A 22,087-nucleotide genomic window follows, 5' to 3' on the forward strand; every position below is an offset into this window, starting at 1 on the left:
CCTAGTACTTACTGTAAGTGCTTAATAAGTGCTAGTTCTTACCACTACAATGATGATGACTGTGATTACAATCATTCAAGAGATAAATTATTTCTAGAAAACAAGGAAGAACTTCTGGCTCCAAATCAAAAATAATGTAAAGTTGTCTTTCAGAGCAACATGCAAAGGACTGAAGCTGTGTGTGTGCCTACAGTAGCCAACGGCTCTACTGTTGATGTCAGACTTGAGCAGTGATCTATAAATACACTTCAAGTGGAGTTCCAGTTCTGAACATTTTTCCTTCATTCGCTCTCTTTCAATCTGCATATCCATGTGATCTGACTCATCTGGGTGCCTCTGTGTGGCAATGAGTATATTTCACAAGATACAACAAAAATCATGCCCTTTTTTGTGCATAATCAAACAGTTTGATGTTGAATGATCTTAAGCACTCAATTAACTGAAGGTTAGCTGATTTATATTTCTCCTTCCTGGAAGATTAAAAGGGAAGCTTCTGATACTGTATTAATTTTCCCCCAATTCCTCTTCCTCTTCTATGCCATTCTACCCCTCCATCCCCAATTAAACACTACAGTGTCTCTTGAGTAAAATTGGCCATTAGTACTTGGGAGTCATATCACTCCATTTTGCATGAAAACTGTTTCATGTGGAGGGAGGTCTTCTTTCACTCCAAGGCATCATGGAACATCAGGGTGCTAAAAGCTAATGTGTTCAAAATTGCAGTATGTTATGTTAGTTCAGTTCAGTTGCTCAGTCATGTCCGACTCTTTGCGACCCCAAGGACTGCAGCACGCCAGGCCTCCCTGTCCATCACCAACTCCTAGAGTTTACTCAAACTCATGTCCATTGAGTCAATGATGCCAACCAACCACCTCACCCTCTGTTGTCCCCTTCTCCTTCCGCCTTCAATCTTTCCCAGCATCAAGGTTTTTGCAAATGAGTCAGTTCTTTGCATCAGGTGGCCAAAGTACTGGAGTTTCAGCTTCAGCATCAGTCCTTCCAATGATTATTCAGGACTGATTTCTTTAGGATGGACTGGTTGGATCTCCCTGCAGTCCAAGGGACTCTCAAGAGTCTTCTCCAACACCACAGTTCAAAAGCATCGATTCTTTGGCACTCAGCTTTCTTTATAGTCCAATGCTATGTTAAGTAAGGCCTTTACTTTATAAAAGTTCTTCCCTGTATCTATGGTACTATCCGTTGTATAACTAAAAAACTCAACTTTCCAATATGGTAGGTGGTGGAGATGAGGGTGTAACAGAAACTGTATCTCGTGAAACAGAGGCCATACCTTCAAGGCTTGCTGTAGAATCTGGGCATCATTAATCCCCGTAATTTCTCGTAGTTGATTCAGAAACGTCTGCTGGTGCTGGAAGAAAGGAAAAACCGAAAGCGTTATACTCAAATCTGGAAATGTACAAAGACCAGAAAATAAATGACCTTTGGGAAAAAGGACAGAAAACACAAAATACAGTAAAAAACAAAAAAATATAGAACTTGAGATCAAGACTGAATAAATTTCATTATTTTAGGAAGAATAAACCACGCTGTGTGAGTCCTTATTCCATTTTCACGTTTCTAAAAGCTGATTGATTCTTCCCTGTCTGATGTATGCCATCTAATAAGAGAAGGAGTGAATTCTGTGACAGCTAAACCTAAGAATAACAAAGGCAAAAAGGTATCCACTGGTGTACTTTAACTAGGGGATGAGACCCCAGAATGAAACTGAGGCAGCCCTATGAAACTCTCGGAGAAGGCAATGGCACCCCATTCCAGTACTCTTGCCTGGAAAATCCCATGGACGGAGGAGCTTGGTAGACTGCGTTCCATAGGGTCGCTAAGAGTCAGGCACGACTGAGCAACTTCACTTTCACGTTTCACTTTTATGCACTGGATAAGGAAATGGCAACCCACTCGTGTTCTTGCCTGGAGAATCCCAGGGACAGCAGCCTGGTGGGCTGCCATCTATGGGGTCGCACAGAGTCGGACACAACTGAAGCGACTTAGCAGTAGCAGTATGAATCTCTCCCTGCCCCTAAAGTCAGCCAGCATCTAGGCATTTAGGATGTACGGAAAAAACATGCCTTTGGCAAACAAGCAGTAGGTGGATATATTACACTGGGAGATGACTAAACCACCACACTCTATTCAAGGGAGGGAAAAAGAACACCTCATTCTCCAATCTGTCATAAAAGATCCAAAATAAAATTGATTACTTGCTCCCATTTGCTGTGTGTGTTAGTCCCTCAGTCGTGTCAGACTCTTTGAGACCCCATGAACTGTAGCCCTCCAGGCTCCTCTGTCCATAGAATTCTCCAGGCAAGAATACTGGAGTGGGCTGTCATTCCCTTTCCCAGGGGAACTTACCAACCCAGGTATCGAGCCTGCATCTCCCAGATTTTTTTGCAGGCAGATTCTTTACTGTCTGAGTCACTTGGGCCCATTTGCTTTAGATGTGTTTATACTCTACTGATGTACCACACTCTACTAAAGAGAAAAACAGGTAGGATAGGATTCTATTACCAAAACCCTTCCCTAAACTTCCCTAATTAAAAATACAGTCCTCCCTCCATCTCTACATTTCTTAATACAAGTTCCCCAAAACTGAAGACAGAACCATGAAACAGAGAAAGCTCAATGGGTGATATGACATGGAAAGCAAGTCCCCTCTAGAATAAAAGGATCTGCTGAAATCTTGTCTTCTCACTAAACATTCTTACGTGACATTTATTAAATGTCACTCTATACTTCCTCCTCTAGCATCCAGTCCAAGTTCTAGATAAGATACAGGAGAAAGGACAAAGAGTGTCTGCTAAATGATTCCACCTTCTTCAACAAGCCCCATGTGCCTCATTCACTGAGCAGAACAAAGTCATGTCATGTGGCCCTTCATGGTTGCAAAGAAGGTTGAGAAATGTATTTTTCAGTTAGGCAAAAAGCTTCACTTCAAATCTGTTGCTAAGGAAAAAGAAAAGAACGAAGAATGTACACTAAACAGCCACTGGCAGTATCCACTATGACATCAACAAATGTTAATTTCCATAAAAATCTTACTAAAAGCTGAGGTAACTGAGACAAAAAATAAAATATATAATAAGGTATATGAACAAAGGTCATATAAACACAACAGTTGATCAGAAGAACTGAACTGCCAAATTTAGTGTGCTGAAATATGAGAAAAGTAAAATTCTCTTTAGACATGTCAATTTTTCTACTTTCATTTTAAAAATTACCAATAGCAAGCATGGAACCAAAACTAACTTACACAATCCCCAACATTACAAATTAAAGATGTATACAAATTATACAGAAATTCTCTTTATCTAACTCCACATTTTAGTGAACATAAAATACTTGAAAGATCTTACAAGCTTGTTTATAACCACCCACACCAGCACTCCAAACCCTATTCTTTACACAGAATATAATTTTCCTCAACGGCAAATTATTCAATTGTGTATCAGGGAAAGATTTCTGAATACCCCAAATAAATTAATCATTTGTACAAATGATGCTGGCTATTATTTATAATGCAATTTGAATGGAAACAATGCAAACGTCCTTCCACTAACAAAGTTTTAAGTTGTAATGTGCAAGACAATGCCCTGATAAATCTATCAATAAAGAAGACTTCCAGGCCCCACACCCAGAGATAGTGATTCCAGAAGCATCTGGATCTGCTAAGGGATCTTCATTTTTAGTAAACATCTCAAATGAGTTTGATCTAGATGAGCCTAGAAGCATGGTTTAATTTAAACAAACAACTGTGTATTTTTAAACAGCAAATATATAATCTATATAGAAGTTAATCTTTACAAATCATATTAAGCTAAGCTTAAATCATATTAAGCTAAGATTACAAAAATAGTGTGTCTATGTTAATGAGTACAAAAGTGAAGAAGTGAAGTCGCTCAGTTGTGTCCGACTCTTTGTGACCCCATGGACTGTAGCCCACCAGGCTCCTTGATCCATGGGATTTTCCATGCATGAATACTGGAGTGGGTTACCATTTCCTCCTCCAGGGCATCTTTCTGACCCAGGGACTAAACCCGGGTCTCCCGCATTGTAGGCAGGCGCTTTACCATCCAAGCTACCAGGGAAGCCCAATGAGTACAAGGTAAGATGTAAGAAGAATGTAAAACCCAGAAAGCTTACAAAGCCTGCATTAAACTCCCAATTCTTCTCCCATCTCTGCATCAATACACTTTGCCACTTCTCACTTCCTCCCACTAATTGTTGCTGTTCAGTCGCTAAGTCATGTCCAACTCTTTGTGACCCCATGGACTGCAGCACACCAGGCTCCTCTGTCCTCCACTATCTTCTGGAGTTTGCTGAAATTCATGTCCATTGAGTCGGTAATGATACCTAACCATCTCATCCTCTGCCACTCCCTTCTCCTTTTGCTTTCAATCTTTCCCAGCATCAGGGTCTTTTCCAATGAGTTGGCTCTTTGTATCAGATGCCCAAAATACTGAAGCTTCAGAAACGTTATTTCCTTCCTGCACTGATGACTGGCTTGGCCATGAGACAAGCTTTCATCAATGGCATATTAGCAGAAATGAAATGTGCTTGCATGGTTGGGCTTACCCTCTTGAACTTGTGCAATTCATTAAGAACATAACCTGGATAGCCCATTTGCCCCAGAAGAATGAGCCACATGAGAAGAGCCACCCCAACCAAACAATCTGAACATGATATTTGGGATGTCACTAACTTTTGGTGTGATCTGTTACAGTGACAGGTGACTGCAAGTGAGTACAATAAGAATATTCATATAAGAGTATTTTATACAGAAAAGCAACATCGAAAGCTTTGTTATCATTTGGTGTGTTTTGTTCATTTTTCACAATAACGTCAGCTAACTATCCTAAGAAATATTCAGGTGCGTGTCTAGCATGGCTCTTGATCTCATGAATTTTGACTGAAAGTGAAATAATGAAAAGGATTAGGATGAGAAAGAAGGCTGACTGGGAAAAAGAAAAGGTAAATGAATTTTCTTAACTAACCAAGAAATGGGAACAAGATTACTAGAGGTAAGCAAGGAGAAAATTCTAAGTTTATGGAAGAGAAACCACCTCATCCATCAAGTTTTCCTATTTGCTACTGGCATCTTCCAGCTGTGCTTTTTTCCTATCTTTGAAAATTTGCACCTTCATTTCCTACAATCTTATGATTTTGCTGCTTTTATTTCTGTTGTGATTAAGACCCTGGTCTTCTTTCAAAGTTTGCACCTTCTTATTTACCAAACTTCTGTTCCTTGAAACGCCCTGATCCTTAACTAAAAATATCCTGCCATGTGGTTCTCTCTTCTTTGACTAATGATTTTGGATCCAAAGTGGACCTAACAGACTATCATCTCCAGAATTCCTTTTCTGAGCTGAGGTCTTCCTTGTATAAATTTCTTATCTACTACAGTATAATTGCACTCATCTCACACACTAGTAAAGTAATGCTCAAAACTCTCCAAGCCAGGCTTCAGCAATACGTGAACCATGAAATTCCAGATGTACAAGCTGGTTTTAGAAAAGGCAGAGGAACTAGAGATCAAATTGCCAACATTTGCTGGATCATTGAAAAAGCAAGAGAGTTCCAGAAAAACATCTCTTTCTGCTTTGTTGATGATGCCAAAGCCTTTGACTATGTGGATCGCAAAAAATTCTGAAAGAGATGGGAATACCAGACCACCTGACCTGCCTCTTGAGAAACCTGTATGCAGGTCAGGAAGCAACAGTTAGAACTGGACATGGAACAACAGACTGGTTCCAAATAGGAAAAGGAGTACGTCAAGGCTGTATATTGTCACCCTGCTTATTTAACTTATATGCAGAGTACATCATGAGAAACGCTGGGCTGGAGGAAGCACAAGCTGGCATCAAGATTGCCGGGAGAAATATCAATAACCTCAGATATAAAGATGACACCACCCTTATGGCAAAAAGTGAAGAAGAACTAAAGAGTCTCTTGATGAAAGTGAAAGAGGAGAGTGAAAAAGTTGGCTTAAAGCTCAACATTCAGAAAACTAAGATCATGGCACCTGGTCCCATCACTTCATGGCAAATAGATAGGGAAATAGTGGAAACAGCGGCTGACTTTATTTTTCTGGGCTCCAAAATCATTGCAGATGGTGACTGCAGCCATGAAATTAAAAGATGCTTACTCCTCGGAAGGAAAGTTAGGACCAACCTAGACAGCATATTAAAAAGCAGAGGCATTACTTTGTCAACAAAGGTCCATCTAGTCAAGGCTATGGTTTTCCCAGTAGTCATGTATGGATGTGAGAGTTGGACTATAGAGAAAGCTAAGCACCAAAGAACTGATGCTTTTGAACTGTGGTGTTGGAGAAGACTCTGGAGAGTCCCTTGGGCTGCAAGGAGATCCAACCAGTCCATCCCAAAGGAGATCAGTCCTGGGTGTTCACTGGAAGGATTGATGCTGAAGCTGAAACTCCAATATTTTGGCCACCTGGTGTGAAGAGCTGACTCATTTGAAAAGACCCTGATGTTGGGAAAGATTGAAAGCAGGAGGAGAAGGGGACGACAGAGGACGAAATGGTTAGATGGCATCACCAACTCAATGGACGTGAGTTTGGGTAAACTCCGGGAGTTTGTGATGGACAGGGAGGCCTGGCCTGCTGCGGTTCATGGGGTCACAAAGAGTCAGACACAACTGGGCGACTGAACTGAACAGTATAAGGAGGTAGCTGTAACCTGCTGACAATGCTGAATCAAGAAGGGCAAGACACAGTGTTCAAAGAGATTCAGCGGTTTGCAAACACCACAAAAATCACTAAGTGAACAAGCTAAGACTATCTACAGGCCTTCAGATTTCTTCCTTAATGTTATTTTTACTGAGTGATGACATCCTTAAGTACCTACTACGTGTAAAATCCAGTACTGTGCACTTCAAGGAGAAGAAGGCACCAGTTAACTTCAATATAAAGTATGGATCAGAGTGTTTCACAGAATTCTTTCCTTCCCCTGTTGATCCTATATAATACTGGGTCCGTTTTAAATCTATTTAAGTAAGACTACAGCACATTTACATTGGTATAACTTCTTGAAAATGCAAAAAGAAGGATCACTGACTTAAGGCAAAAAAAGAATACAAGTATTTATTATGCTCTTACTGCATGCCAGACTGTTAAGTGCTTCTGGTATATAATCTCAAATAATACGTATGCACATGCACACACACAAATCCTCTAGAAAATCACTCTCATTTTATAACGAATAACATACATAAGGACTAAGAAGTTCAAATGCAGAAATGACTGTCTAATTTTTCAAATTCCACAGTCCATGTGTCTCCCACATATTCTCCATGGTATCTGATTCTGGAGATTAAAGATGTAGTAAAACAATAAATACTCAGCCCCAAAATCCATTACTATGTTGACATTAAACACTTTGATAGTGGTACAAGAAAACTGGAGCACTGATGACCACAAGGCAGGAAAGCTTTCTGTGTTAAGAGGTGAGTGACTCATAAGTCAGTCTTTGGTTCCTTTGACTGAATTTCTAAATATACATAAAACAGTTTAGTGCAAAAAGGAAGACAAAGGTTTCCATCTTCAGGGGAAAAAATGTTAACTCTCATAAGAACCTCTAAAAAAAATTTTTTAACGCTTCTAAGACCAAAAAAAAAAAAAAACCCAATTTGATAGAAAATCCCAAAGCATTCATCAACTTCAGAATCACATGACTTAAATTTCAGAATTAGCATTGCTAAAAGATGCTTACTCCTTGGAAGGGAAGTTATGACCAACCTAGATAGCATATTCAAAAGCAGAGACATTACTTTGCCAACAAAGGTCCGTCTAGTCAAGGCTATGGTTTTTCCTGTGGTCATGTATGGATGTGAGAGTTGGACTATGAAGAAGGCTGAGCGCCAAAGAACTGATGCTTTTGAACTGCGGTGTTGGAGAAGACTCTTGAGAGTCCCTTGGACTGCAAGGAGATCCAACCAGTCCATTCTGAAGGAGATCAGCCCTGGGATTTCTTTGGAAGGAATGATGCTAAAGCTGAAACTCCAGTACTTTGGCCACCTCATGAGAAGAGTTGACTCATTGGAAAAGACTCTGATGCTGGCAGGGATTGGGGGCAGGAGGAGAAGGGGACGACAGAGGATGAGATGGCTGGATGGCATCACTGACTCGATGGACGTGAGTCGGAGTGAACTCTGGGAGTTGGTGATAGACAGGGAGGCCTGGCGTGCTGCGATTCATGGGGTCGCAGAGTTGGACACGACTGAGCGACTAAACTGAACTGAACTGAGGCACCAAATGGTAAACATTTCAAAGTTCACTGACAGATAATTTCAAGTACATAATATATCCTTCATGTAGCTCATTGTAAGACCGAAACCTGCCTCTAACCAGATATGTAAGAAAACAAAAATCATTTAATAAGTCTTGTATTTTATTTTTATCCATAATTTTAAGGACAGCAACATGACAACCTTTCATTACTCTTCATATATAACCTCAAATAATATATGCACACCTTCATATGACCTCTCTGAGGAACTTACCTACAGTATGATCCTTCTCACAGCTTAAAGGGCCCTTTACATGCCCCAGCTATCTCTAGCTTGACCTTACAATGCTTTCCCCTCTTGCGCTTCCTCTTCCAGTCAGGGTATACACAATACTATTCTGCTTCCTAACTCAAAGGTCTGAGGATATTCAATTGCTTTCTGTTGAGGTCAGAGGTTTCTCTGACACTTACCACAGACTGTAATAATATATAATGATTAATCATCAGACTCTCTATCGAAGAGAACACAGGGTGTCTATTTCCCTCATCACTGTGTTCCTGGTAACTAAGTAGTAGAGTGTCTGGCATGTGGTAGAAACACAATAAATCTTGACCAAATAAATGAAAACAGCAGTTTGCAGAGGTGAACTGGAGTAAATCACCTCACAGGGCTTGAACTCACCCACAGGAAAGAGGTACAAATTAAACTGGAGAAGGGAACAAGAAGCATGCATAAATCATGCCCAGTTGCTTAGCAAACTCTCTTCACTTTGCTACACTGCACTGAGAAGCTCACAGAAGGCCTTCCTGCCTAGTCCTGATAGTGTCTATCCTGCGTGAAGGGGAGTGTACAGTACAGTATTGTTGAAATTTCCAAATTCAAAGAATCTACATATTAATCTCAAGAACAGTTGTGGTATCTTTTATTTTCTACTGCCATAGACTTAAGGTTCATCTCAGTCTTTTTGGGTTAACAGCACTTTAGTATTAAAATAATCACATACTTTTATGGATGCATAAATCTACAAGTATGCTTTTTGTATTCTTCACTATTTACATTTAGCCTTAGAAATGCCAGAAATTCTGAATTTAAAGTCTTTTCCCACGTTTTTATAGAATCCAGATCTACAATCTTAAGCATTATGTAATCTAACAAAAAAAAAATGAATAAGGTGAAGAAATAAGACACTTTGCTCATCCTCAATAAATGTTTCCATCATTCCTCACTTCAGAGTTCATACCCCTACTGCAGCCCTTTAACCAATCTAACATCTGCATGATGTCCAGGCCCTGAAGAGAACCCTCTATCCCTATTAACTGGCAGACAAAAGATATGCAACAGAATTAGAAACTAAACACTTTCCCCTAAATATACTGTTTTGTGTATGTGTGCTTGGTCACGAATTCATGTCCAACTCTTTGCGACCCCATGGACTGTAGCCCACCAGGCTCCGCTATCCATGGGATTCTCCAGGCAAGAATACTGAAGTGGATAGCCATTTCCTACTCCAGGGGATCTTGCTGACCCAGAGTGATAAGCTAAGTTCACACAGTTAAATACATTTCTAGGCCAAACAAGAATCTAATACCGTGAAACATGGTTTCTATGGGAACATGCATTTAGAGTTACAAAAACCCAACTTGCAAAACCTTTTGGAACAGTGTGTTTTTAAATTAGAATGCCTATATTCTGGAAAATGTGGGTAAACAAAACTGTCATGAATCAAATTGTATCTGTGAACTGCAATCTCTACAGTTTAAATCAAGTGTATCTTTAGCTTGTTTTTGATGTTAATGATTTGGTTGATTCCTAATATATTTCTCCCTTGTCCAATTAAATCTTTGTGTGTCTCTTGGTTTCTGTACTTAAATTTTTATTAATTTTCAGTCCAAAAATAAAATCCCTTAAACTAACAGAACAAAATTAGCATGCTCTAAGTAGAACTTTCCAACTAGAATACCACATAACTCCTAACAGCTCTATGTGTCACAAACAATTCCTTAAATCAAATACAGTATTTGGGCATCCTAATTACAAATACAGTACATCCTATTGACTAAGCTTCCCCAGTAGCTCAGTAAAGAATCTGCGTGCAATGCAGGAGATCAGGGTTTGATCCCTGGGTGGGGAAGATCCCGTGGAGAAGGGAATGGCAACGCATTCCAGTATTCTGGACTAGAGAATACCATGGACAGACCATGGGGTCCCAAAGAACAAGACACGAATGAGCCATTAACACTTTCACTATTGACTATTAGAAATTGCATTATTCTAGACATATGGCTAGGTTTAATAAAGCATGTGCTCTATACCACTTTCTTTCCCAGACCGATAAAAGGGTTATTTACATAAGTGTCCAGGCTCCAGCACCTCAGCACACATGTCCTCCATCCAGTGCGCTTCAATCATAGCCTCTTCAATAAGAAGTGAATCTCAGTCTCAGGGCTCAGTGAGACCTCTCCCAAACGTATTTCTTCCCCTATTCTTTAGAGTTCTTTAAATGATAACTCAAATGATAACACTTTATCACTTGTTACTACTCAATATTGCTTTGTATTAAACTTTTCCCATTCATATTACTGTATAGTTTCTATGTCCTAATTGGACTCTTATTCATACAATCAACTTCCTTAAAAGCATTTTTTGTACTCTAATAATATATTAATGATACAATTCTGTATTTTTAAGACAGAAGTCTCAAAAACAATCAGGAAAGGGAAAATTAACCATATATAGTTGGTTTTTTTCTTAGAATCACCACTTATTGAGCACTTACTAAAAGTGTACAAGGCACTAGAGACTTCATTATGTAGGCATGATGCATTACATTGTTGGCTACTGGTGACTGGACTCAATCTCTAGTCCCTTTTTCCTCCTTGGATAGGGGAGTGGGCTCTAATCATAGTGGCTGGTTTTTCTGAGGCACAGCCCCCATCCTGAAGCAATCTATTCCCCCCAACCAGGAGTTATCTCATTAACATACAAAAGGCAGCAAATTTCTGTGGCAGAAACCAAAGGAAAAGGCTAAATATTTATTTAATCTTTCACTGTATCATTCAGATTAAAAAAAATGCCTAAAAATATACAGCAGACATTGCATTTAACTTATTCACAAAACAAAAACAGACTCACAGACTTAAAGAATGAACCCTAGGTTGCCAGAGGATAAGGATGAGAGGAAGGAGCAGCCAAGGACTATTATACCACAGCCAGCCACATATAGCTACTTATATATACACCAAGGTACCAAATTGTTTTGTTTGTTCTGCTCATGGACTTCTCTTTGCTTCAAATGATACCATGCATCTCCCTATAAATCTTCAACATCACCTTCTCTGTGAGGTCTTTCCTGTTCTTAGACCCTCTCCTTGGTCCTAGCAGTATATCCTGTATATACCTCACTTAAGGAAAGAAGTAAAAGCATCAGTTACTCAGTCATGTCTGACTCTTCGCAATCCCATGGACTGAAGCCCACCGGGCTTTTTTGTTCTTGGAATTCTCCAGGCAAGAATACTGGAGTAGCCATTCCCTTCTCCAGGGAATATTCTCAACCCAGGGATCGAACTCAGGACTCCTGCATGGCAGTAGGATTCTTAACTGTCTGAGCCACCAGGGAAGCTCCATATACTTCACTTAACTTCTAATATAATGTATGCATTTCTGGCTCCCACCACCACCAAACTATAAGCTATTTTATAGTGCATTGTTTATACCTATCTGCTTAAAACAAAGAATAAATGAATAGATGGACATGATAATGAGAGATAACTGGGTATCTAAGCAGAAATGTAAAAAAGCAATTGAAAACATGAAACAAGAGTTTACGTGAGGGTGAAAATTTTTAAATTATTTTGAAAATACAAATTTGGTAGTAATGAACATATACAAATGACAGATTACATAAACACTCAAAGCTTGCGAAGTAGAAAGCAGAAAACCAAAGACCAAACCTTGAAAAACTCCTATAATTAAGTAAACACACAGTCCATGGTATTAGCAACCAAACTTTAGTATGCTGTATAGCCCAAATGTAAATACTTTAAATATATGTACTGTAAATACACAGCAAAATCTGACAAGCTTACAAAAACCTGGCCCATACCCAGGCCTACTTGAGACTGTCTTCTTACCCAACAATTCTCAACTCCCTATGTTTGTAGTACGTGTTTAAATACTAAGCATTTTTGGCACGCTCAAAAAGATCTGAAATCTTCACCACAACAAAATTCAACAACTCTTAAGGGAGGTGGCAGTAATTAGAATGCAATTATTCCTCCAGTACAATACTGTCCCATGGTGTCTGCAAAAGCAGTTATCACACTGTTCAGTAGTATCCCACCCTCCTGATTATCCAGGCACTAAGACGTGCTCATAGCAAAATACTGACAAGTTTCAATCAATAATATGTATTCAGCATTAACTTAAAAGTAAGGTATAATTGTTTACGTCTTATTCATAACAAGTGTATTCCGCTCTACACTAAATCATAAAACCTGTTCAGAGGAGATACTGGAATAAGTATAATACATTTACTGAAGTACAGCAAAATAAAGTTTTAAATTATGATCAAACCTGGGGGCACATCTCTGAAGATTTTTGACAACAAAAAGGCTGAGACCACTACTCTAAGACAAATGCTATCAAATAAGTACTGAGGTTACAGATGGAATGTAGATGACAACAGCAATAAAATCTACTCTGTATGTTTAATAGCCCTATTTTGTAAGAATAATGCTGATACATATACATTACTTTCCTCGGTTGAAGCTGCAAATGCCAAGTGAGCTTCTATAAAACACTCGTGAAGTCGCTCAGTTGTGTCCGACTCCTTGCAACCCCATGGACTATAGCCTATCAGGCTCCTCCACCCATGGAATTTTCAAGCAAGAGTACTGGAGTGGGTTGCCATTTCCTTCTGTCAAATTAAGTTAAACTTGTTATTCTGATTTTTTTTTTTTAATTTTGGTTACATCTAAATTATTAGTGGATCACATTCTGTCAGACCTATCCAACATGACCCATGCATCATTAGAGATACCAAGGGAACATTTCATGCAAAGATGGGCTCAAAAGGACAGAAATGGTATGGACCTAACAGAAGCAGAAGCTATTAAGAAGAGGTGGCAAGAATACACAGAAGAACTGTACAAAAAAGATCTTAATGACCCAGATAATCACAATGGTGTGGTCACTCACCTAGAGCCAGACGTCCTGGAATGTGAAGTCAAGTGGGCCTTAGGAAGCATCACTATGAACAAAGCTAGTGGAGGTGATGGAATTCCAGTTGAGCTATTTCAAATCCTGAAAGATGATGCTGTGAAAGTGCTGTACTCAATATGTCAGCAAATTTGAAAAACAGCAGTGGCCACAGGGCTGGAAAAGGTCACTTTCCATTCCATGGCCACAGGGCTGGAAAAGGTCACTTTCCATTCCAATCCCAAAGAAAGGCAATGCCAAAGAATGCTCAAACCACTGCACAATTGCACTCATCTCACATGCTAGTAAAGTATTACTCAAAACTCTCCAAGCCAGGCTTCAGCAATACATGAACTGTGAACTTCCAGATGTTCAAGCTGGTTTAGAAAAGGCAGAGATCAAACTGCCAACATCCGCTGGATCATCGAAAAAGCAAGAGAGTTCCAGAAAAACATCTATTTCTGCTTTGTTGACGACGCCAAAGCCTTTGACTGTGTGGATCACAATAAACTGTGGAAAATTCTGAAAGAGATGAGAATACCAGACCACGTGACCTGCCTCTTGAGAAACCTGTATGCAGGTCAGGAAGCAACAGTTAGAACTGGACATGGAACAACAGACTGGTTCCAAACAGGAAAAGGAGTACGTCAAGGCTGTATATTGTCACCCTGCTTATTTAACTTATATGCAGAGTACATCATGAGAAACGCTGGGCTGGAGGAAGCACAAGCTGGAATCAAGATTGCCGGGAGAAATATCAATAACCTCAGATGTGCAGATGACACCACCCTTATGGCAGAAAGTGAAGAAGAACTAAAGAGCCTCTTGATGAAAGTGAAAGAGGAGAGTGAAAAAGTTGGCTTAAAGCCCACATTCAGAAAACTACGATCATGGCATCCAGTCCCATCACTTCAAGGCAAATGGACGGGGAAATAATGGCTGACTTATTTTGGGGGGCTCCAAAATCACTGCAAGTGGTGATTGCAGCCATGAAATTAAAAGATGCTTGCTGCTTGGGAAAAAAGTTATGACCAACCTAGACAGCATATTAAAAAGCAGAGATATTACTTTGCCAACAAAGATCTGTCTAGTCAAGGCTATGGTTCTTCCAGTGGTCATCTATGGATGTGAGAGTTGGACTATAGAGAAAGCTGAGTGCTGAAGAATTGATGCTTTTAAACTGTGGTGTTTGAGAAGACTCTTGAGAGTCCCTTGGACTGCAAGGAGATCCAACCAGTCCATCCCAAAGGAGATCAGTCTTGGGTGTTCATTGGAAGGACTGATGCTGAAGCTCAAACTCCAATACTTTGGCCACCTGATGGGGAGAACTGACTCATTGGAAAAGATCCTGATGCTAGGAAAGACTGAAGGTGGGAGGAAAACGGGATGACAGAGGATGAAATGGTTGTATGGCATCACTGACTTAATGGACATGAGTTTAAGTAAACTCTGGGAGTTTGTAATGGACAGAGAGGCCTGGTGTGCTGCATTCCATTTGGTTGCAAAGAGTCGGACACAACTGAGTGACTGAACTGAACTGAGTTACATATGAGATTAAATAAAAATGGACTCCTATTCATGGAAGAAAAACACAAAGGGAGCAAGAAAAATGCTGAAAACGGAAAAAACATCTCCAAGATATGTAAATTGAGGGAAAAAGTAGTATTTAAACTATAAAGAATTCCTTCAAATCAAAAAGGAAAAAGTAAAACAACTCCCCTTCCCCCCACCCAAACAATCAGAAACAAATGTGATTTCCACAAGGAAAAAAGCAATGGTTCATAAACATATAAAAAGATAACCAATTAACCTATCAACACTAGAATGGCTAATGGTTCATAACTATACATGAACCACCGAATACGCTCAGATGCTGCCTTCTCTACCTCACTGCAGCCTAATATGCTCAGATGCACTAGTGCCCTCCCTCTGAAGCCACTAGCAGGAATGGAAATAATCACTTCTTTTAGTTCTGCAGTTTTATTACGAACTTGAAATCCCAGCCCACTGGGGAAGAAGTCTGGAATTCAGTTCGGAGAATCTGTATGGAGCAATGAGAACAGAGTTCATAACCCCAGGAGGCCTGCGCAGAGAGCTCCTTCTTCCCTCCCAAACTGGTCATTTTAGACCTGAGGCAGTGGACTGATGCTAATTTCTTTTCAACACTCTTCCTTGGCCCTGTCCTGACCCAATTTCTTTAAAGCCTTATGGGAAGACTTCAGGGGTCCTCTTTCTGAAGTGCCAAGACCAGCTCAGAGGCCTCCGTGGAGGATACAGAAAGACCCACACCCCGAGTCCAAGCTTGTTTCTGAAGCTCCATCTCAAACAAAGGTGACATTTGATTTTGCATGCACTCTGGTTCAAATTATGATGCATAAACTTATGTATATGCAAGTGTATAGCTGGTTCTCATATTAGTACAAGCACAGCATCAGGTCCTGGCCACTAATGCTTCTTCATTCCTGGTCCCTCTCTCCATACTCCTCTACAATATCCTTCCTCTTTACCTAGGATCTAGGTCTCAGCTCCACAGTCGATCCTGCCCTCAAAGCTAGTGCCACTCAGCCTGACAGACCCACTTCCAGGCTGGACAGCACCAACAAAAACCCAACAAATAAGTTTCTAGTTCAAAACAAGCTACTCTTCTGTCTTGTTCCCACATGAACCAAAAACCACAAGAAACGTCTTTCTCTGCTTAATTGTCTACCTGTCCACAGTTCATCCCACCCCATCATTAGTACCCCAAGTTCTCTCCAAACTTCCAAGCCAACTACAATGCGAAAGTAACATTGTACCCTATGGAACAAAACAGACATCATAAGATTATTATTCTGTGTGTAATTATTTAATAAAGAGATTAATTTGGTGTTAGTTTGAGGCATGAAGAAGAAAAGCCTTTTCATTCTTTGGCAGGTAGCCTTTTTATGAGGTATTACTAGAAAAAATATAAAATGTAGGAAAAAGTATGCAACTTCACTTTGTTTTGTAAGCCTACAGGACTGGCCCCTAAATGTTTTTACCTCTGGGAACATCTTTAACTTTTTTGCCATCTTCAGACTTCGAAAAATAAGTAGCTTTTGTTATTGTTGATCCTGTGAGAATGTAAACCTGAATAATATATGAGAAACAATACTTAAAAATCATCCAGAAAATAGCCAATAAGTACATGAAAAGGTGTTCAAAACCACAGTCAATCTGGAAATATATACTGACATCACAATGAAGTACCACTACTTACTAAAACTGCTAACATATAAAAGTTGGTAACACTGTTACAACGATATAGACAACGGGAACTCTCATACATTCCTGATGAGAAGGTACAATCACTCTGAATAACCATTTAGCAATACCTTACAACAGTTATGTATATGCCCAAGAAAAACACTTTAGAAATACACCAGGTACCATTCTTCCCTGGTGGCCAATGCAGGGGACTCGGGTGTGATCCGTGGTTTGGAAAGATTCCCCGTGCCGCAGAGCAACTAAGCCCAGGCGCCACAACTGCTGAGCCTTCGTGCTGCAATTATTGGATCCTATACGCCTAGAGCCTGTGCTCCACGACAAGAAAAGTCACTGCAGTGAGAAGCCTGTGCACCACAACAGAGTAGCCACTACTAGAGGAAGCTCAAGAACAGCAACAAAGACCCTGCGCAACCAAAAATATAAAGAAAACTTTAATCTAAAAAAAAAGTAGTAGCGTATCAGGTTCCAAAGTAAGAACTGTCCTTTTAAAATTAGCAATAAAATAGAAACATCCACCATCATCACTTCTAAACATTTATCAGACGTCTTACCTAATACAAGAAAAAATGAATTATAAGCATAAAAATTGTAAATAAAAATAAAACTGTCATGATTTATTTACACAATCTTTATATAAAAAAATCCAAAAACATCTCTGAAAAAATATCAGAAAGATGATTTGGGAGAATGGCATTGAAACATGAATAATATCATATACGAAACAAGTCACCAGTCCAGGTTCAATGAAGGATACTGGATGCTTGGGGCTGGTGCACTGGGACAATTCAAAGGGATGGTACGGGGAGGGAGGAGGAAGGAGGGTTCAGGATGGGGAACACGTGTATACCTCTGGTGGATTCATGTCAATACATGGCAAAACCAATACAATATTGTAAAGTTAAAAAAAAAAATCAGAAAAAGTTTTAGCAAAGTGGCTAGATATAAAATCAATCTACAAAAGTCAGCTGCATTCACACACACCAGTAACAAATAACAAACATTTTAAAGCACTTTATAATATTGTTATTGGAAAGTATCAACTATATAGGACAAATAATGTACATGAATTCTACTGTGAAAATCATAAACCAAGTAAAAAAAAAAATTAAAGATCTAAGGTGGCTTAGTGGTAAAGAATCCACCTGCAATGCAGGAGATGCAGGTTTAATCCCTGGATCAGGAAGGTCCCCTGGAGAAGTAAATGGCAACCCATTCCAGTATTCTCACCCAGGAAATCTCATGGACAGAGGAGCCTGGCAGGTTACAGCCCATGGGGTCGCCAAAGAGTTGGACATGACTTAGCAATGAAACAACAAAAATATTAAAGTAGAGCTAAATTACAAAAAAAAAAAAGTACACCTAGTTGATGGATAGAAAGACTCCATTTCATAAAAGATGTTAGAAGTTCCAAATTGGTCTACAGGGTCAATAAAGTTACTAAAAAAACAAAACAAAACAAACAACTCAAACAGGGTTTTTCAGAGAACTTGGTAAAATTATTCTAACTTTTAAGGCAGCTACCAAAGCACATTGGAAAAAGAAGAGCAAACTTACTGTTTCAGTACAGAGATTATTATGAAGCCTTAACAATGAAGACAGGATGGTATTCACAAAATGAACCATGGAACAAAACAGCAAAGGGGGAAAATAAAAAAGCATTTTCCATAAAACTTTTAAATATGACAGAGATAGTATGTCAGTTCACTGCGGGAGAGCATTAACTTTCAGTAAGGTAAGATTAACAACAACAAAAATCATACACAGAATAAAAATTAACTTGGATCTCTAACACATCAGGTACAAAAATTAAGTGCAAATAGGTCTAGTTGTTGGAAACACAACCTTTAAAACTCTTATTATCATACACATAAATTTCATTTATATAGCAAGGTGAAAAAAGTTCCGAAGTTAAAACAACTAAAATTTAAAAATATGTGCCTTTGGAATCAGAGAGGCAATAAAAAGGAAATCAAAGAGAGAATGAACACAGGATTCAAGCTGATTACAGTCTCAAATGAAAACAGAGGGATGGGATGAGGTGACTGTATGGATAGATACAGGTTACTTTCAAAGTTCTCACTTTTGCCTTAGGCAGTGGGTTCAATGTGTGCTTATCATTAAAGATGAATTTGCTATTTCATAAATAAGTGAAAACTTATTTGCATTGATAGCTGATTATGATCCAACGTTTATGATTAATTCCATGCTGTGTACTTCAGAACCAACTAGAATTAAAACAAACCTGACAAAAAGTATCTGACCACTTACGACGGAAGCAAATACAGAACTGGCATACAAAAATAATTTTAGACAAAGCAAAAAGTTATTCTACCACATAGACCAAAAGTATAGAAAAAAAATATAAAATGAAATTTGAAGCAAGACAGAGAGATGAATGGTATCTATATTCAAATAATATAGTGTCAGAGTAGGAAGAAAAATGGAATAGAGTAACAGTGCTATGCTATGCTATGCTAAGTCACTTCAGTTGTGTCTGACTCTGTGCGACCCCATAGACGGCAGCCCACCAGGCTCCCCGTCCCTGGGATTCTCCAGGCAAGAACACTGGAGTGGGTTGCCATTTCCTTCTCCAATGCATGAAAGTGAAAAGTGAAAGCGAAGTCACTCAGTCATGTCCGACTCTTAGCAACCCCATGGACTGCAGCCTACCAGGCTCCTCCATCCATGGGATTTTCCAGGCAAGAGTACTGGAGTGGGGTGCCATTGCCTTCTCCGAGAGTAACAGTAGTAACTTTTAAATATATATCTTTTTCCTGAGAAGAACACTATAGTTTTCAGATCAAAAATTTTTGTCAGGATGGTTAAAAATACACACACACACACACACACACACACACACACACGTGAAATCTCTGAATTCTAAAACCAAAGAGGAAATCTTATAATCTCATACAGAGAGTCCTGCATGACTGAGAACACACACAGAGAAAGTTAAATTATCTACCAAAAAAAAGTCAAACAGCATTAAACTACACAGAAGAGCATAGTTAAAATTAAACATCTAAATACCTATTTTAAAAAATTTACTGGTCACTAATATGTAACACAATTAAGTAAAATAATATTTTTGATGTACAGTCCATTGTAAAAATTTTTTAAATCATTTAAAATTACCATTCCATATTATTCCAATAAACTAAAGAAAGATATAAGAAAAAATACGCTAAACAGTCTTATTGGGAGCACAGGGAAGGAGGGAAAACTATTAATTATTACACAAAAACATGTTTAAACATATTTGTTTAAAATTAAGAGAAGAAAAAGCTCTTTAAATAAATGAAAATCAGATGGCAATAAAAAGATTAAACATGTTATCACTATATATATATATATATATATGAGATGATATCTTATGAAACGACCAGCAAAATCAAATTTAGATTAAATCCATTAGAAATACAAATATAATTTGATGAAATTATATTAAAAGTAGAGACGCCAATCTTGCTCAGAGGATATAAAGATAAAACCATGAAATATTCAAATCACACTCTAACTGCTCATGTGATATATATAGAACTCTATAACTCAAAAAAAATACATATTCTTTTCACATGATCATTAAAACCTCATGTGCTTAGTCATAAGAAATTCTTAATAAATCTCTATAACTATTACAAATCATATTCTCTAAACAGAATGTTTCAATTGTGTTGAAACTAAAAACCAACAACTTAAAAAGTATAACAAAAAAAGTAAAACAAAAAATATTCTTAAATAATGAAAGAAAAACATTTTAAGATAATAGTCAAAATTAGGAAAGCATAACTAAAACGTGCTTTAAATAAAGCGGTCAGCCTAATAAAAGTCACAGTCATCAAAACTTCAAAGTAGCAAGTACTTAGGTTCAAAGATCAAAAACAGTTAAATGCTACAAATTTTGACTGATTTAACTTAATGCTACCCTAAACAATTCCAAAAGCGAACAAAAAAACAAAAAGCTTTTTTTTTTTGTAAGCTCATCTTTGTATGAGCTAATAATAGCCCATACACCTATAAAAACAAACCTTGTAACAAATTTCATTTAAAAATGAAGATTCTAATTTTTAGATTAAAATTTAGTGTAATGAATTCTAAGGCATCAGGACAAATGCAAGCCAGAAAGCAATACAGATTAATGGTTAATGGCAGAAGCCCCCAAGTCTCAGAGTTTAAAGCCCACCCTCAACATACACTAACAATGAAATGTTGCTTTAGTTCTTCTCTAATACTTTTTCCTCAACCAGCACATGAAAGTAAAAAAAGCGTCTACCTAAAAAAGTAGTTGGGAAAATGCAGTTGAAAAGAAGTTATAAAATTCTTTGCACACTTTCTTTTTATTTTTAAACTTTACAATATTGTATTACTTTTGCCAAATATCGAAATGAATCCGCCCCAAGTATACATGTGTTCCCCATCCTGAACCCTCCTCCCTCCCCATACCATCCCTCTGGGTCATCCCAGCGCACCAGCCCCAAGCATCCAGTTTCATGCATCGAACCTGGACTGGCGACTTGTTTCATACATGATATTATACATGTTTCAATGCCATTCTCCCAAATCTTCCCACCCTCTCCCTCTCCAACAGAGTCCATAAGACTATTCTATACATCAGTGTCTCTTTTGCTGTCTCGTACACAGGGTTATTGTTACCATCCTTCTAAATTCCATATATATGCGTTAGTATACTGTATTGGTGTTTTTCTTTCTGGCTTACTTCACTCTGTATAATAGGCTCCAGTTTCATCCACCTCATTAGAACTGATTCAAATGTATTCTTTTTAATGGCTGAGTAATACTCCATTGTGTATATGTACCACAGCTTTCTTAGCCATTCATCTGCTGATGGACATCTAGGTTGCTTCCATGTCCTGGCTATTATAAACAGTGCTGCGATGAACATTGGTGTACACGTGTCTCTTTCCCTTCTGGTTTCCTCAGTGTGTATGCCCAGCAGTGGGATTGCTGGATCATAAGGCAGTTCTACTTCCAGTTTTTTAAGGAATCTCCACACTATTCTCCATAGTGGCTGTACTAGTTTGCATTCCCACCAACAGTGTAAGAGGGTTCCCTTTTCTCCACGCCCTCTCCAGCATTTATTGCTTGTGGACTTTTAGATCGAAGTCATTCTGACTGATGTGAAATGGTACCTCATAGTGGTTTTGATTTGCATTTCTCTGATAATGAGTGATGTTGAGCATCTTTTCATGTGTTTGTTAGCCCTCTGTATGTCTTCTTTGGAGAAATGTCTATTTAGTTCTTTGGCCCATTTTTTGATTGGGTCATTTATTTTTCTGGAGCTGAGCTGCAGGAGTTGCTTGTATATTTTTGAGATTAGTTGTTTGTCGGTTGCTTCATTTGCTATTATTTTCTCCCATTCTGAAGAGCT

At 38.6% G+C, this 22,087-nt stretch overlaps 1 protein-coding gene across 6 annotated transcripts in view; it reads right to left on the reverse strand.

Annotated features, from left to right (window-relative positions):
- USP25 (ubiquitin specific peptidase 25) overlaps positions 1–22,087 on the reverse strand; it is a 159,220-nt gene that overhangs the window by 130,408 nt on the left and 6,725 nt on the right. For all 6 annotated transcript variants that reach the window (XM_061428785.1, XM_061428715.1, XM_061428651.1 and 3 more), the window contains exon 2: positions 1,292–1,369. In XM_061428785.1, the coding sequence (XP_061284769.1) occupies positions 1,292–1,369 (78 nt within the window). The remainder of the gene's footprint in view (positions 1–1,291; positions 1,370–22,087) is intronic.

This window comes from Bos javanicus, chromosome 1 (assembly GCF_032452875.1).
Source record: "Bos javanicus breed banteng chromosome 1, ARS-OSU_banteng_1.0, whole genome shotgun sequence".
Taxonomy (NCBI): domain Eukaryota; kingdom Metazoa; phylum Chordata; class Mammalia; order Artiodactyla; family Bovidae; genus Bos; species Bos javanicus.